Source organism: Myripristis murdjan, chromosome 3, assembly GCF_902150065.1.
Source record: "Myripristis murdjan chromosome 3, fMyrMur1.1, whole genome shotgun sequence".
Taxonomy (NCBI): domain Eukaryota; kingdom Metazoa; phylum Chordata; class Actinopteri; order Holocentriformes; family Holocentridae; genus Myripristis; species Myripristis murdjan.
In genome coordinates, this window is record NC_043982.1 from 3,989,043 (window position 1) to 4,006,275 (window position 17,233).

The following is a 17,233-nucleotide window of genomic DNA, read 5'->3' on the forward strand; positions in this document are numbered from 1 at the left end:
ACTGCCTCTTACCTTTAACTAAGTCATACAGGTACTTGTGATGTGTTTTCATACTGCTGATCGACCAGGGAGAGAGGACATCACAACTACGTGTTTTTTTTTTGCACCTTCACCTTCATCTTTTTTGTCTGTTCAGCCATGGTGGCTCTCTTCTCATGCTAGTTCTTCTTCTATTCATTCCAAACAAACCAGAAACATAAGATGCATCAGTTCCTGTGTGCCAGGGGGGATTTTTTTTTGCCAGACACGTGTGTGTTTACAACAGCTAATGGAAAGCTTTCATGTGATGAAAATTGGTCAGACCACTTTTATGTTATAGCAACTGGCAATAAAGAATAGCAAAATGCCCATTTACTTAAATGAGAATGTTGCAGATTATTACTTCAATGTGAACATTCACCATGCTCGTGGCCTCTACATGACAGATAATCATTGGGTGAGGCTGTTCCCACCTGGTATTAACAACCACCCTGAGAAATCCAAACACAAGTGGACAGCTGCCAGTTCGTCCATACACACTTGGTATTAACATGCGTCTCCACTCGCTTTCCCGCTCTATATGCAAATAAACATGTATCATTTTAGAGAGAGAGAGAGAGAGAGAGAGAGAGAGAGAGAGACCGTAAAATGAAATTCCCACTTTGCGAGCTCTCCTTCCACACAAAAAATAAAAATAAAACGTCATTCAACAGGCAGGAGTCGATCACTGAAGACATATTTCAAATCTGTTACAGCTCGACCTGATCACGTTCAGGCTCAGATTATTGAATTATTCCAGCGGGTCTGAGAGGGTCGGGTTCTCCACTTAGGTGGATAAATCCACCTGTAATATTTCTGTGATATTCCTGTAGTAACTGCAACACACACATACGCACGGCCACTATAATATTTCTGTAGTATTCCTATAGTAACTTTGTTGCGTTTAGGGTTAGAAAGAATGTGTTTAATTGCGTCAGAGCACGAAATTTATGAACTACCACCGCCTCCAAATTTTATATGGAAGAAAAAACCCTGCATGTTGTCAATACATATTTAAGGGGAGCTTTTATTCATCAAGTAGCTGCTTTATAGCCAACCTGTTCTTCAGTTTGCATTTGAACATCAGCTGACAGTTCAGCTGCTGGCCAGTCAGCTCAGATATTTTCTCTGTTGGAAAAGAGACGGTCTAGTCGGTGTTGGACAGAGGACGTCAGGTTAGTAGGCGGTCCTTCAACGCACGTCTGTTGTGATGCAGACACAACTGTCCCAGACCTCCGAATGCGTCCTGAGATCTGATCACTCAGGATGCAGTGAGGACATATTGTTGCTGTTTACACCTGAACTGTCAGCTCGTATTCAGATTTCTCTCTTTATATAGGTCCCATTATGGTCAGCTCAGCTGGTCTCAGAACTAGATAAACAGTTTTGAGGTGCATGACGCCTCATCTCTGAGCACAAAACTGTCTGCAAAATGCATTGAGCATTTTAAAAGGCTTTAACTGTAGATCGGACAGGGTTTTCTCTCATCGACTGTGTTCGCATGCACACTCTTCCAGGTGATACTGTATCGCATATCCTGGTCATCTTTTTCTTAAGACCTTTTTTTTTTTTTCTTAAATCCTGGCTACAAATAAGCCTGAATTGTTGGCAAAGAACTGGAATATTGAGAGTATTACGACACCAAAACAATAAATAAATAAATAAGTGAATACATAAATAAATCTTGTCTCAGTATCCTGACTCATACCTGCAGATTCCAGCTGTATTTATTTATTGTATTTCCAGCTCTCCATTCACTTCCACAGCATGGCAAAATGGCCAAAACAACATTTTAGTGCATAAATGAACAAAAAGAAAGCAGATTGTGCCAGTATAGAAACAACATGACCCAGGATCCTTTTTGTTCATGTAATTACAGTTATTTGTAAAAATACTAATATCAAGACATTTCTTCCTGGTACAAGGCTACCATGTGGAAGTTTCCTGCAGATTCTGACTGTCAGATTTACTTTAATTTAAATAGGAAAATAACAAGAAAATAGAGAGTATGAGAAAATCAGTGATGGGGCTTGTTTTTTATATTGACAAATAATGATACAGTTATATTAAACAGGATATGGTATTTGCATAAACCAGTTTGTAAATGGAGCACTTGAGTACACCAAATATTTAGATTATATTGATGTTCACAACACCAGTGAGGGGGTGATATGACTAGTATGGATGTCTCACTTGCTGTTCCTGACACTGTGGGCACTTAGGATCATCTTCCCTTTTTTGTAAATCTAAACCCAGAGAGGCCCTCAGAGTAACATAGCATAGCACATCTGAGGTCGAAGAGGGCGGAGGACTAACGAGAGATTAGGAAGCGAAAAGGGGGCCAGGAGAGGAAAGGCATCCAGATGAAAGTATTGAGAACAAAGAAAGAAAGTAAGGAAAGAAAAGTTTTTATTCATTTTGAGTCCGGCTGGAAGTCGAAACCACTCTGATACCTCGCTCCTGCTCTCAGCACCTTCCTCTCCAGCTCTGGCAGAAGGGTTCGGGGATGAGAGAGATGGAGGGAGAAGTTGGTGTGACAGACGCGGGTTTGGGAAACCACTGGGCCAAAGATTAAAGGGAATTCTTTTATTATTTATTTCCTGCCTGCCATGACAGACCTTTGAAGATTGGTGGCTTTGATGGGAATGAAATTTCATTTTCTGGTTTCTTCCATTCTGCATGTGGCCTCTCAGACCTGTCATACTGGCCATGTGCTTGGACCCCAGTGGATGACTCAGACTCCTGGGCTGGCTTTTCAACAAAGTGTATGAGGACAAAATGACTAATTGGATGACAATGATCATGTTTATATGTTCCACCGCTGACGCTACAGCTTAAAGGACCATAACAGTGATTTCACATGTTTAGCATAATATCTTCAAAATGTATATAGTTCACAGTTTTGCTAATATTCTCCCAAGGCAAGCAGTCGTATTTTAGAACTCCAATATCATTTTTCCTACCTTTTATCCAGCCATTGGATTCCATTCATGCCACTATGCTGTGAAAATGAATGTTCAGAAAAGTCCTTTCCTGGTCTTTTTAAAGTCTTTAGGTGAAGAGGTTCGACAGTCAGTAGGGTCAAACAGAAATACATTAGTTTGATTACCTGTGGTGTATATCCCAAGTGGCTCCACTACTATATCTGCGACATTGATTTTGGTCAGGAATGAGTACACCACAACAACATGTGTAAAACTGATTTGTTATTTTCAAAGAAGTAATAATGTGACTGGTGTGGCAGAAAAGTCAGCTGTCGTTGAGATTTGTCTTCCTTGAATCCAAGAGCAGTCCTTGATCAGTCAGAGGTGGACCTGTGTGAATGCATAGCTCTGTAGCCGACTGCTCTGTGAACTCTGCACTCTCATCTGTTTGAGGCTCCTGTGGGGAAATTGAACTACAACGTGTTTCTCCCTGTAGAACTGACAAATGTCACTGCAGAATGGCACATGTAGATAGGAGCTTTGATTCTGAAGGACTGACACCCAAACTACTGTATCTTTGGCGTTTATTGTTGATGTTATTTTTTAGTTTTTTAAAACAAGAATATTAAAAAAAAATACATCAAAAACAACAACATGTGCCCAGAAGTGAAATGTACACTGTCCACAGCTGTTCTTAACAGTGCTGAACTGTTTTACTTTACAGTTTTACTTAAACAGGATGAAGCTAAAGGCCTCAGTGCAGCCACTGTAGGTACTTGTATTTCACTGTGCCTCCCCGGTGCAGCACAGCGGCCCAAATTCAGTTTACCTGCTGGCCCGCTGAGGTGCCAACTGGCGGGAAATCTAGACTGCAACTGCCGTGTTATCACTGAATTGGCTCAGGGCAGCATCACTATATCAAGATATTTACTTCTCATGAAGGTAAACGTCATTTAATGACATTTACCTGTGCCTGGTACTGCACATAACCTGCTGGAAAAAACAATTATTTTGCTCTTTTAAACAACAAAATTTAAGAAGAGTCAACTGTGATAAACAGGCTTACTTTTTTCATTGGTCGTCACTGTTTTTTTTTTTTTTTTTTAAATAATATAGATACCCATAATGCATAATATTTCTATCAAGTGCTCAACGTGTGCTGCCTTCAATCAAAGATGGAGAAAGTTTTGCTCAAAAGCCTTCATGGTAAACTTTATATTGCAAAAAAAGATAGCAAAAAGACTTGGCTGGTAATTTTAAGATTTTACAACAGCAAAATGTTCTTAAACGTTCAGTTTTAAAAAACCCATGCTCATCACGCTGTATAATCCAAGTCTAGTGCATTTCACTGGACAGGCAGCTTGGACACACATGATTGTGCTTCATGACCGTGGATGAGAGGATTTTACGGAAGTGGTCTTTGCAGCAAAGTATGAGATTTAGGAAGTCCTAAGCATGCAGCTGGATACCAGAGATTTGGATTATACAGCATGACACAGCTTTTGAAACAGAACTTTTGATAGTGTTTTGCTGTTGTAAAATAGTAAAATTACAGACCCATTTTTTTCCACTGGATCAGAGATGACTGGCATTTTTGGAAGAGAAGTTTACCATTAAGCCCTGCAAGTAAAACTTTCTTCTTCAGGGATTAAAGGCAGCACACAGGGAATGTTTGATACAAAAATTATGTATTATGCTGTGAAGTTTCCCTTTAAGCACCTTATAAACGAAAAAGAATTTCTATGAAATGACTTAATGTGGTTACTGGCCTGGAAGCCCATTAGCTAAGTTCTTAAAAATGCAAGCATAAGTCAAGACTAATAAAAGTAAATATTCACGTTATCACTTATATGTTAAGTCAACAATTTATTCAATTTTTTCATAACAAAGCAGTTGGCCTGATATTTAAGTACTGTGTGACAGTCATTCTCTGCTATCAGATTAACCAATAGCTAGTTTCAGCCAAGCAGTCTGTTGGGAAATATGTAATGGTGCTAATGTTTCCCACAGAGATATTTGTGCTTTATGGATTGGATGTCAGCTCTTGTGGTAACCAGAGAGCCAGTGTGTAAACGTTAGTGTTCTTTTTTAACCTGATCACATGTTCTGACCTTTGTATAAAAGTCATAATAACCTTTAGATTGTTCTCTACCTTAATTAGGGACAATGACCAGTAATTCTTGGCTGAACCTCATACCATTTATAGCAGCCATTATTACAGTAAAGAACACACTCCTGGGTATTACAGCTATATTCCTTGTGTAAAACCATTGGGATGCTTATATCTGTGCTGCGTTTCAGTTTCTAGCTACAAGATGAAAGGCTGTATGCCCAAAAATGAAATGAAAACTTTTGTAAAAATGCAGCATCACCGTGCAGTAGGTTCAGTTTCTTTCTCCAGTACAGAGACACAGACCTAACTTCATTTTCCTTGGGGAATGGAAGGGAATTGATTGGCTAAGTATCAAAATTGAAAAAGTCCAAGTTGGTATTTATGACCTTGTACAGAACGTTCTTGCCAAGTTGTCTCGGAGAAAGCAAACTTGTCATGAAAATGAGCACAGAGCACATTTTTAAATGGACTAAGTGCATTGCATGTTCACTTAAAGGGATACTATTAAGTAGTCCCTGTGCACTGCCTTCTGTCCCTGATGAAGAAAGTTTTACTCGCAAGCCGTTATGTTAAACTTATATTCCAAAGACGCTAGCCAAGGTTTGAGCCAATAGAAAAACACTGGGTCCATTATTTTACAATTTTACAACAGCAAAATGCTATCTAAAGTTCTGTTTAAAAAGTCCACACTCATCATGCTAGATAATCTCTGGTCTCCAGTCTGTGCTACATTTCTTCCTAAACATCTGTATTTTCACTCAAATCTTGCTGCAAAGACCACTTCTGCAAACGTGTTTTTGCAATGTTAACTATGAATGCTTGGGAGTAAAAGTGTCTTTGGGATCTAATACAGCACAGGGTGAATACTTGATACAAATATTATGCATTATGGGTGAGGTATGCCTTTTAGACCCATGGCTGTTCATTTTCCTATTTGTTTCAACCAGCTTTGCACAATAGACGAGAACACATTTTGGATGTGAGATATTGTTTCGGCAATGAATCTTGGGGCTTCTCATTTCATCCCACTGGTCAGGTCACCATCGGATGCATGCTTGGCCGGCAAGTAAACTTCCAGGATCTTTATCCGAGTACCATCTTTTGTTTTGCAATTGTTCCTCAGCTCAGCTATTAGATATTACATAAAATGGGTAAGGGAGGAGACGAGAACACATTCTGAGAAAGAGTCCTTTGTCGTGTTGGTTTCTGGATCATGAGTGACTCTGAGTAATGACACCCAGCCTACTGTGTACGTCTCACATATTGACACGCTGCAGTCACAACAGTGGCTCTGTGTGAGGAGTGAGCGCTCTGGCAGGTGGTAGACTGCAGCAGAGAGAGCCGTGTGCAGTCTCGGAGCTCTGGATCTGGACTGGAAAGAGAGCGCTGTGTCCCATTTCTAGAACTCCTCATCACAGGCTGGGGCTCCATGCCAGGACTGAGTGTTGTCACATCGATATGCAATGCATAATATGTGGTTTCTTGAGTCCTTTACTTTCATGTCATGCCACTCTGTTAGCCGATTCCGCATAGGATTACATAACACCATTAAACCAAAATGGCAAATTATAATGTCCCTGAACATTCATGCTCACACATGCATATGCATGTATAGTGTGCACATACATAAACATAGACATATCTACGTGTTATCATCTACATATAATTAATGTAATATAGTGATGCTCTACAATGGTCTTTTAAACCCATTCTAGTTATTGTTTTTGCATTTTTTGTATTTAAATGCTGTTGGCAAGGTCAATGCCTTATTCAAGCTCCTGGCCACCTCATCAAAGTTTCTTGATAGGGAGTCATTGTTAATTTTAGCAAACTCTCATTCTAGTTTTAATTCTAATTTTAGGAACTCTCATTCTGTGTCATTTTGACTACTCTTGTACATCCTGGTTTGGCAGTATATCAAATTGCCCAGAATAAATTAATGGAAATCGTAAAAAGACTAAGCCTAGATAAATGTATTGGCATGGGCCACTTCAAAGAGCTAAACGTGCTTCTTGTCGAGGGTCTCTTTGCTTTATCTGTCCTTACTGTACATGGGTCTGCCTCTACTTACTTAAGCGATTACCTCTGCCATGTCAGTGATTCTCATAACCTCAGCACTGCAGCTAGTGTAGCTGATTGTGTGTTTGTTTAGGCTCAAAAGCTTATTAGGGAAAGTTTCTATCTCATATAAAGGAGCTCCTGAATGGAATAGTGTCTCTCTCATTGTCAACAAATCTTCCTGGGTTCCTCTAAGTGATGGAAGTCTTAGTGTTTTATTTGGATTCTATCAGATATTGTGTTTTTGGGTTGTATGATAGATGTTATAAGTTTTGGTATTATGTTGTATGTATTCAACTATATGGATTGTGTTTTTTTTCTCTTTTTTATGAATTAGTGCTTCCAAACTCCATCCTTACCTGATCTTGGACGTAGGCCCTGTTCACCCCCTGGCTTTATCAAGTGTTTATGGTGGTCAAATCAAAAGTGGGCAGCCTCATGTGTGTCAGTTCACACGTGGTATTAGAATGCATCGCCACATGTGCCTCAAGTGATCACTTGTGATTGGATCTCACCTCACCACTCTGTATGCAAATAAACATGTACATCATTTTGGATTGCAAAGACCAAATGGCCTAAATGGCTATCAGACAGTGTGTTTTGTGTGTACTCCATCCACAAGAATCCATTCTGCCTGTTGCTCTGGTTTCTTCTTGTTGTGTCACACTTTAATATGACGTTGGTGGTGCAAAAAAGAGCACACACTTCCGCTTAAGCAGAGGATGTCAGTTGAGTAGGCGGTCCTTCAGTGTGGCACAGGACACAGTCAAGCACATAATGCTAAAATAATGTGGCCATATGCAGCCCAGAGTACCTCCAAATATGGCCTTAGCAGTAAGATCCTAAGATGCATTTAATGCCAGGTGTGAACAGGGCATTTGAGGACCACAATGGAAATAGGTTTTTGCCAGTTTTTTTCATCGTTGATTGTTTTTAATCAAACGCTGTATGTTGTATGTGCCTTTTTGGGTTACTAACGATCAAATAAATCATAATAAAATCAAATAAGTCACAAGGTCAACAGAATACTAGACAAAATTTGGAATCCTGACAGGTAGATGTGTTAACAAGCCACTGTCTGGTTCTCCCACTGTGCTGCTGCAGCCAGTATGGCATTTAGATTATTCACTTATTATTCACTTATTGATTGGCCAGGCATGAGACACACACAGCGCTAAAACATTTCAATCAAACTAGTGGAAAAAAGTTAAGCATCGGCTTGAGACAGTGTTTCAAAGACAAAGCTGTTACAAAACTGAGTTTCCACTTTTCAGGTGAACCACATCTACAAGTATAATGTTTGAATCTGTGATTAAACAAGCAACCAAGCAACATGGGTATGAATATACCCAAGGGGCACTCAGTGTGATTAATATAATATAGCAAATAGTGGCTGTATGTGTGTGTGTGTGTGTGTGTATTGTCTTGTCCACTTCAATTAGTAGTGAAGGCTGCAGGGTCTGGCAAGAGCCCAATATAATACACTTCTGCTGGCAGTCTCATCCTGCTCACTCCAAAGATGATATTAATATTGTAACGCACTGTATGTCACCCTCTTTGACCTGAGTGAGCAATAACCGTTTTATTTAACTAATATTCCTGTCCTGTCTCTTTGTCTTGGCCTTTCCAGGTGGAGCGGGAGATAGCCATTCTGAAACTCATAGAGCACCCCCATGTTTTAAAGCTGCATGACGTCTACGAAAACAAGAAATACCTGTAAGTACATTTGCCCCAGGTATGTTTCGGTTTAGTGTGACTGATTTTTGAAAGCTGGCGACTGAAAAAAAAAGATTTGACTGTGGTTCATACTTTCTTGTGGAAAGTGATGATTGGTTTGTACCTGTTAAAATATGCTGAAGCAGCATGATGCTGTGAGCAGCTGAACATGGTAGTTGTATCAGTTGTATCACATTCCTTTGTAAGAGAGTTTGCACAGGCCTGGAAAGACCTTGGAAGTTTTTGAATTTTTTTTTTTTTCCATCTTTTTATTTCACAATGATTCCGCAACAAAAAATGTCCACTCTGATATAACATCAGTAACAGTAATTTGTACAATTTCTTTCTTTTTTTTTGTTTTTACCCACATTATTTCCTACCCTCCCCATTACTCCCTAGGGATACCAAACAGAAGAGGAAAATAAGTAAATACATAAATAACAAATACAAAATCAAACAAACACATTGAGGGAGAACAAAAGTAATAATAATAATAATAATAATTAAAAAAAAAATATATATATACATATATACATATACACACACATACAGATACATATGCATACATATATACATACACATATACATATATACACATATATACATATACATACACACATATGCATACATATAAAATAAAATAAAAATAACTAAATACAAATTCAAGTTTTTGAATTTGAAAACAAGGCCTTAAAAGGTTTTGTGAAGTGACGCCTTGGCTTTCTTTTTTAAATTTCTTGCAAAATCCTCAGTATGTCTCAGCGTTCTGGACCTTACGCAAATTTAAAATGAAGGGTTTGACCAAGACTGCTCAGCATAACACAATCATAAGTAAAAATGAGGCCTCTACATTAATTTTAACTCTCATGTCTTACTGCAGAACACACCAATTTTGAATCACTGAATGTCATGCAACAGGACCTTGAAAGTGACTGAAAAATCATTGAATCTGATGTCTGTGAAAGTGTGGGGAACATGTCATAAAGATGAAGTGGATGCTTGATGAATAAATAGACTAATAAACAGACTTTATGGGGCAAAAATATGTCTTGCCAGAGAGTAAGGATGAACGTTCGTTTGAGTTTTCATGTTGTTTCGTTGTGGGCGGAGCTACGTCTCACTCTGTCCGTCCCTGTCTGCAACTGGTCCAAAGTCTGTTCAATATCCTCGTCAAGAGTTTTATTTTTATATTCTGTGCTGTGCATACGGCTGTCCGTCAAGAATGTAGGTATTAAATAACTTAATAGTTTCATTTGCTTTTTACGAGCTCTCCCTTAAAATACATTCATCTGTGGAACTGTCCTGTTGTTGTAAAGCAGACTAAAACCCTGGACACCACTGGACTCATAACGGACACTTTTTCTCTGTGTCTTTGAGAATCAGTCAGTCTCTCTCTCTCTCTCTCTCTCTCTCTCTCTCTCTCTCTCTCCCTCTCTCGCTCTCTCTTGAACTAACTTTGCCTGCCAGAGCCTCTATGGTTGTTTCATCCAAATGCACTGCCACCTTAAATTGTGCGTCATGATTATTTTGCAAAATATTGTGATGCTGATTATTAGTCATGATTATTTGTGGCGCGGTCTTACTCATTATAAAAGGTATGACATCAGCAAAAAGCGAATTTGATATGAGTGCAGATGGGAAAACAGTTAATTGCAGCCATGTCTGAACTCATCCCTGGAGGACGTATTAACATTTACTGGAGGAAGGTCCTTCCAAGCGGCTGTTGCCAGCACCGAGATTTTATTAAAGCATGTAATGTTTCATTGGTCTCCCTCGTTTTAACCTGCCCCCTGCCACTACGCAGCTTTAATGCATATCCATGTTTTATTGTATACATTAATCTATGTGGCAGCTATGCTCCAGTGGCATGGCCTAATGCACTAGTCAGTAATTGATAAAGGCGCCACTGTCAACTGGAGCAAGGGTACTTTTTGCTAATGTTGAGGACAGGGATGGATGGTCATCATGGATGCAAACTGTTTGCCTTAGAAAATTTCACACTCACAAATCATACATGAGCATGTTTCTAATTTAAATAGCTTTGACAGGTAAACGCTCGAGCAGGTCCCTTAATCTGCTAATAAATCAGGCTGTGGGGAAGAGAGGGGGAGGAGACCATGTGGAGGATCAGCAGTGTCTCAGAGACAAATGGATGGAGATAGATACGACGTTGCCCACAAACCAAGCACACACAACCGACTTGGTTTGGGGATTTGCTCTGGGATTTACATTATGCATCAATGTACCGCAGCAACATAAACACGTCATAACCAAATACTCTGTAGTTTATGGTGTAACTATTTAATCAAATCCTCTTTCTTTTAAACCTTTGAAACCTTTCGAGAATTCAGTTTACCAAAAAAAATTATTACCGGAAATGACTAGAAAATGAGTAAGTCTTTTTATTACTTCTGTTTATTCTTTGTGGGCAGCTGTGACATGCTTGTACTTTTCCGTCTTTCCCCACCTCCTTCACAGGTACCTGGTGCTAGAGCACGTGTCTGGCGGGGAGCTTTTCGACTACCTGGTGAAGAAGGGGAGGTTAACACCTAAAGAGGCTAGGAAGTTCTTCAGACAGATCATCTCTGCTCTGGACTTCTGCCACAGCCACTCCATATGGTTTGTCATTTTTTTTCACCCTCTTATTCCTAATATATTGTAGAGACACTATTTATTCACTATATAGTGACATGTGAAGCAGATCATCATTATATCAAACTCCATGTGTTTTTTTTGTGTAACTGTGAGGGACAGTGGTTCTGCAATGTGCAATTTCATCCGACATCTTTTCTGTTCTATAGAGAGCAAATTTACAGAATACAGATTTACTAGATAGAGATATCAGCATAATTACCTTACACGACGCCAAGAAGAGTGGCAGTCTCTGCCAGCCTCTGCACTGAACTTTATATTGTGTGTCACAGGGTTGGATTTGGAAGGTAATTTGCTGCATTGCCTTATGGCTCAAAACTGGAAAAGGGCATCTAAGGAAAGCTTAAGAAAAGTGCAAGAACAACTGAAGTTTTCAGAGTTTCTTGCAGGAGCAGATAGAAAAAAGTAGTGAAAGGCCAATAGAAAAATCACTGCCAGCATGTTTGTCCTCTTCAATAAGTACTCAGGGAATGTGGCCTTCATTTCGAGGAACATGAAAAGCCCACCTCAATACTCTCTCATTACATATCGTTCCTTATGAATGCAAGTTTCACTTAATAGATTGATGGTACACATGGAGCCAGTGGGAAATGGCATCTTTCTTTCCTTTTGAAAGCAATCAGAAAATCAAACTTATCTTGACTAATGACGAAAGTGATGTAAATGATTAACATGACTCTAGTTTATGAGTCATTTTTTTTTGTTTAGGAAGGCCATATGATGGTATATTCATATATGTGTGCGAGTGTTAGCAGTGTTTCAATGATTGTGTGAACACGAGGCTTCCACCTGGGCTCCTCTCTCTTCATCAGGTCTGGCTGCGGGCATCTTTAGAGGAATCAGATGCTCTGATCTCTTTTCATCTCCGAGAGCACCTTTCGTTACTTGACAACTGGTTGCACCGCTGTATATCTAAGGGCAATTGCACATCAAAGAGGACTGCCTCTGACTTTTGGCATTAAAGATCAAGTGTTATCCTTTGAAGGGGTAGATTTATTCTACAGTATGTGTTTTCTGGACGAAACAGGGAGACAAAAAAAGAGATGCACAACTTTGAGGTGGCCCCCTCATCTGCTGGTTTCAGACCTCAATTAATGCTGAGTTGGGTGGCTCATCTGAGTCTAAATTGGACCCTCGTTGCCCCTGGCAGTAACATGTTTTGGGAGATTGGATTGGAATTGGGCAGCACTAAATGATTTGTAAATGCTCCCAAGATACAATAAAGCCACCTCCCAAGGTGGCCAGGGACACATTTACCCACATGAACTGCAAAGTATAAGGGACTAATTATAGAAAAATTGATCAACCTTATTGATACCCCCTCCCCTCCTTTTTGTTGCTCTCCAGCCACAGAGATTTGAAGCCAGAGAACCTGTTGTTAGATGAGAAGAACAACATCAGGATAGCAGACTTTGGCATGGCGTCTCTGCAGGTCGGGGACAGTCTGCTGGAGACCAGCTGTGGGTGAGTCCTTCGCTTCTGTTTGTGAGTGAATGTTTGGAAGTATTTTGAATTAGTCGGTCATTGTGACACGGCAGGTTTGGACTGAGTCACCATGTGCTGTGCAGCTGAGAAAATGATGAGAGCTGCCAGTTTGTCAGGGCCTAAGTGTGTGTTCTGCAAGCTAAACCTCCATGAAGTGCAGGCTGCTGCAGTCGGCCCTGCTAACTCACTTTGTTTTGTTTTTTAGGGAAATATAATCATGATATGAAAACATGAGACACTTAAATCCTCAAGGCCATGGGCAGATTTTTTTTTTTTTTTTAAATTAAATGTTTTAATTAACCCTCTGGTCACAATTTCCTTTATTTCTTTCAAAAAATACTAGAAAAAAAGTATTGACACTTTTGCCTGTGAACATGCTTTTTTGTTGGAAAGTGCAGAGTCCCATCCAAACATGTTGATAATAATACTAATACTACTAATAATATGAACCCTAATTCTACTACTAATAATGATAAATAAAAAATGAAACAAAGAAAAAGAAATGTTGATGATGGTGACAGTAATAATAACAATAATAGTAATGATGATGATAATAATAATAATAATAACAATAACACTAACACTAACACTAACAATAACAATAACAATAATAATAATAATGATAATAATAACAATAATTCAAAAATCATACAGGTCAAAAATGTGTTTGGACAAAAAAAATGTCATCTTCGTAGGTTATTGTTGTGATTATTGTGTGATAAATTTTAAATAAATGCATTTAATCATTGGTAAATTATGCCATCCAGGTTTTAAAGGGTTAAACCAGGAGATTTAAAGACCTAGCCAATCAAACCTGGAAAGTAACTACGCGGGCATGTTCCTTCATCCTGCCACAGAGAGTGAGAAAGTTTAAACAGGCAGTTTGGACATTCTTCTATGTAGGAAACAACATTTCCACAAACATAGAAATGTACATCAGAAGTACATGATAAGGCTGAAGTTACTTGAGTTTTTTTTTTTTTAGGGGGTTGCGCTCAAATTTAAAGACACGTCATGCCGCCAAGGCCATTTCGATGGCAGCTGCAGCCGTCAACATTAAAGACCCGCTCCGTCCCCACTGGCTTGTTATTCCTCCAGCTCAGTTTCTGTGGTGATTCATGTCGGGTTGCTCAGGGTCACACGGGTTGTGTGGAGACGGTGAAACCTCACACAAGTGCAACAGCGGCTGCAAATGCGAGAGTGCAGTCAGTCAAGAGGGAATATAACAGTAAAGAGACTCTGAAACACTTGGTACAATAAAAGTCAAGGGCCTGGTGTCAGCAGCACACTGCCACAAAGAGCCTGAGCCACAGGGCCCGGGGCCCCAACTGGGCCCTCCCAACCAAGCCAGTTTTTCACATTTTCTAAAGCTCACAAGAAATCTGACAGCGATATAGCATCATTGATACAGTGTATAAGCATATAATTTTAATAATGATACATTTTTGCTGCAAATACTCTTGATTTCTTTTAGAAATTTTTAGAAAAATGGAAAATGCGACAAACAAATTAGCAAGAAATGGCCCAAAAAGTCAGAGAGAAAATAATACCAAAGTTTCAAGAAAATTACTTTAAAATGAGCACACACACACACACACACACACACACACACAACAAACATAACACATAAAACATTACAAGAAAGTGTTGGGGAGGGAAATCACTGCAAAGTGCAGGATACATTTTATTACAGCCTTTAAGAGTGCATCTAAAAGTTTTGTAGTCTTAATAAAAAAAAAAAAAAGTAAAGCCTTAAATCTACATGCAGCAGCTTACATAATACTGCGCTTCGATCTGCATTATTCTTCAGACAGCAAAACCCCAAAAATCACCATCAAATAAAACTGTATAAGAAAAAAATGTCTAAAAAAGTCCAAGAAAACCAACTCAAATTCTGTAAAACAATACTAACAACAGTGACAAACAAAAAAAAAACATAAAATTACCACAAAATTACCTCAAAGAATTATAATTCACCCCCACCCTCCATGCAACACATGGTAGATACCTTCACAGGTGTCAGGATCAGTGCCTCTTGTAATACCTGTCATCTGGAAGTGAAGGCCTCCCCTGGAATTTAACATGAAGATTAATGAAGAGTTATGTTTGTCCTTATGGCTTCAGTGCTGAAGTGTTTTGCAGCAGATCTGTGAGCTGATCCAGCGAGCCTAATTGGTATTCACCTGTGGCCAGAAAACCTCAAAGTGACCATCAGGCGCTCCCCGGGAGAGATGCAGACTGCAGTGTTTAGTATTTTGACGTTTCCTGGAGCCTGTGGCACTGCTCCAGAGTGAACTGAGAGAGGATGACCGCAAGGCAGATGGACACAGACAAAAAGCTCCCTTGCCTTGTCTTCTCAATAACTGCTGCTTGCTTGTTTGAAGATGTCTTGCCACTTTTAGGCAAGGCAAGGCAAGGCAAATTTATTTGTAGAGCACAATTCAACACAAGGTAATTCAAAGTGCTTTACAGAGACATTAAAAGCAACAAAACACAATTTAAAACAATAAAAAAAAGTCAATAAAAAGGGAAATAGAATTGGGAATGATAGCGAAAATAAAATACAGTAACATAAAATATCAACAGGCTCAGTACATTGCCTGAGCTATACGGACTTCCCGGTCACCCCCTGCAGGGATGCCGACAGCCCAACCTCTTAATTCCTTAGACTCTGAAACCTCTCCTATTGGAGATTTCAGTCCGGACTCAGTCCTCAGCCCTGGAATCTCTGACATTTGACATCGGACATCTTTTAAACTTAACAGTACAACGAGTGTCTTGAAAGTAAAGTAGCCATCCATTCTGAGGTCATTTTGAAGTGTTTGTATGTTTGGTGAGCTGGTTTGTTTGGACTGGTTTGATCAGTGTGCCACAGGCGGTCCGTTTTCAGAAACATTCAAAGACGGTTTAAGGCCTTGTTCCGACTGCAGGCACAGCAGATTTGTCTCCCAAATCAGATCTGTAAGACAGACTGTCCTCACTGTTATCTGCAAGTGATCAGATCGGATTTGTGTGTCCAGACATCACCAACCTATCTGCACGGGTTGCTGTGGTAACAACGTCAGTAACTGCATGCTTTGGTGACACAGCCTTCCAACATGGAAGCAGGAGAAATGTCCAGAAGCCGCTGGCAGACGTTTTATTTCAGCGTGTCCACGGACGTTTGTCCTCTGTGTAGCAGAGCAGCAGATCAGGATTCTGCTCAGCCGCTGAGCCGCTCTGTTGCTCTTCCGTCACTCTAGACTTGATGTTGCTGATACTTTGAAATCCTCTTTGAGTGTCCAGAGCGTCCACACTGAGACGCATCTGTGCAAATCTGAATGCAATCACATTTCAAAACACCTCCAAATGTGGTTTGGATATGATTTGCAAAAATCACATTCCATGTGTTTTTTGTTGTTTTATTTATTTTTTTTCTTTCTTTCTTTCTTTCCAGACTTTCTAAAATCAATCTGGTAGTCTGAACAAGGCCAAAGCCAACATTAGACTAGTCCCTGTGTGTTGGAGAATGTTTGATTGGTGAGCCAACACACACTGCAACAAACTTTGCTGCATTGTTGCTTCCTGTCTACTCGGCTGTTTCAAGGTTTCCAATCCGCTGGATAGCGCCTCCGTACTGTAATGATGGGGATACTTTTTCATGAACAACTTAATTAGATGAAATCTGTAAGTGCCCTGCATGAGTCAAGAATCAAATGAGTCTTCCACTTGATATGACATTAATGGAATATATTAAATGTTGCTCAGTGAGGGCTGTGGACAAGTTGCCCCAAGCAGTAGGATGAAAATTATGTTCTGGTTTAATTAGATTGCGGTTAGCGTATTTTGACACAACTGTGTTTGAGTGGTGCAGATTGACCGGTTTTGCATATATTAGCATAATTAAATATGGCATCAGCAATGATGAAGTGTCTGTTTACACTGGGAGCTGTGTTTGTGTAGTGCGGAGACGCTCTGAAACGCAGTGGCCTCGTGTCAGAAGCCGTGTTCCCCACTTCGTTTGCTGTGAATAATGTGCACACAGGTAGACCAGGCCGCTTCCTTTGCCACACTGTTTGCACAAGGTGTGATTATTGAGTTATGTAGAAGACAGAGATGTTCAGCACACACCGCGAGCAGCACAGATCTGGCTCTTTGCAATATGTGCAAAATAAAACATCTAACTCATTTAACTCATTTATTAACTTCTACTGATGGAGACCCATTGGTAGGAAAATGTCCTTATTCCACTGCACTTGGCAAACTTGGTGCATTTTCCTCTAAGCTC

At 39.7% G+C, this 17,233-nt stretch overlaps 1 protein-coding gene across 1 annotated transcript in view; it reads left to right on the forward strand.

The window, feature by feature from the left end:
- Window positions 1-17,233, forward strand: part of LOC115356916 (serine/threonine-protein kinase BRSK2-like) — a 172,863-nt gene that overhangs the window by 96,922 nt on the left and 58,708 nt on the right. Inside the window, exons 3-5 of the mRNA XM_030048213.1 lie at window positions 8,744-8,829; window positions 11,308-11,448; window positions 12,829-12,945. Of these exons, the coding sequence (XP_029904073.1) occupies window positions 8,744-8,829; window positions 11,308-11,448; window positions 12,829-12,945 (344 nt within the window). The remainder of the gene's footprint in view (window positions 1-8,743; window positions 8,830-11,307; window positions 11,449-12,828; window positions 12,946-17,233) is intronic.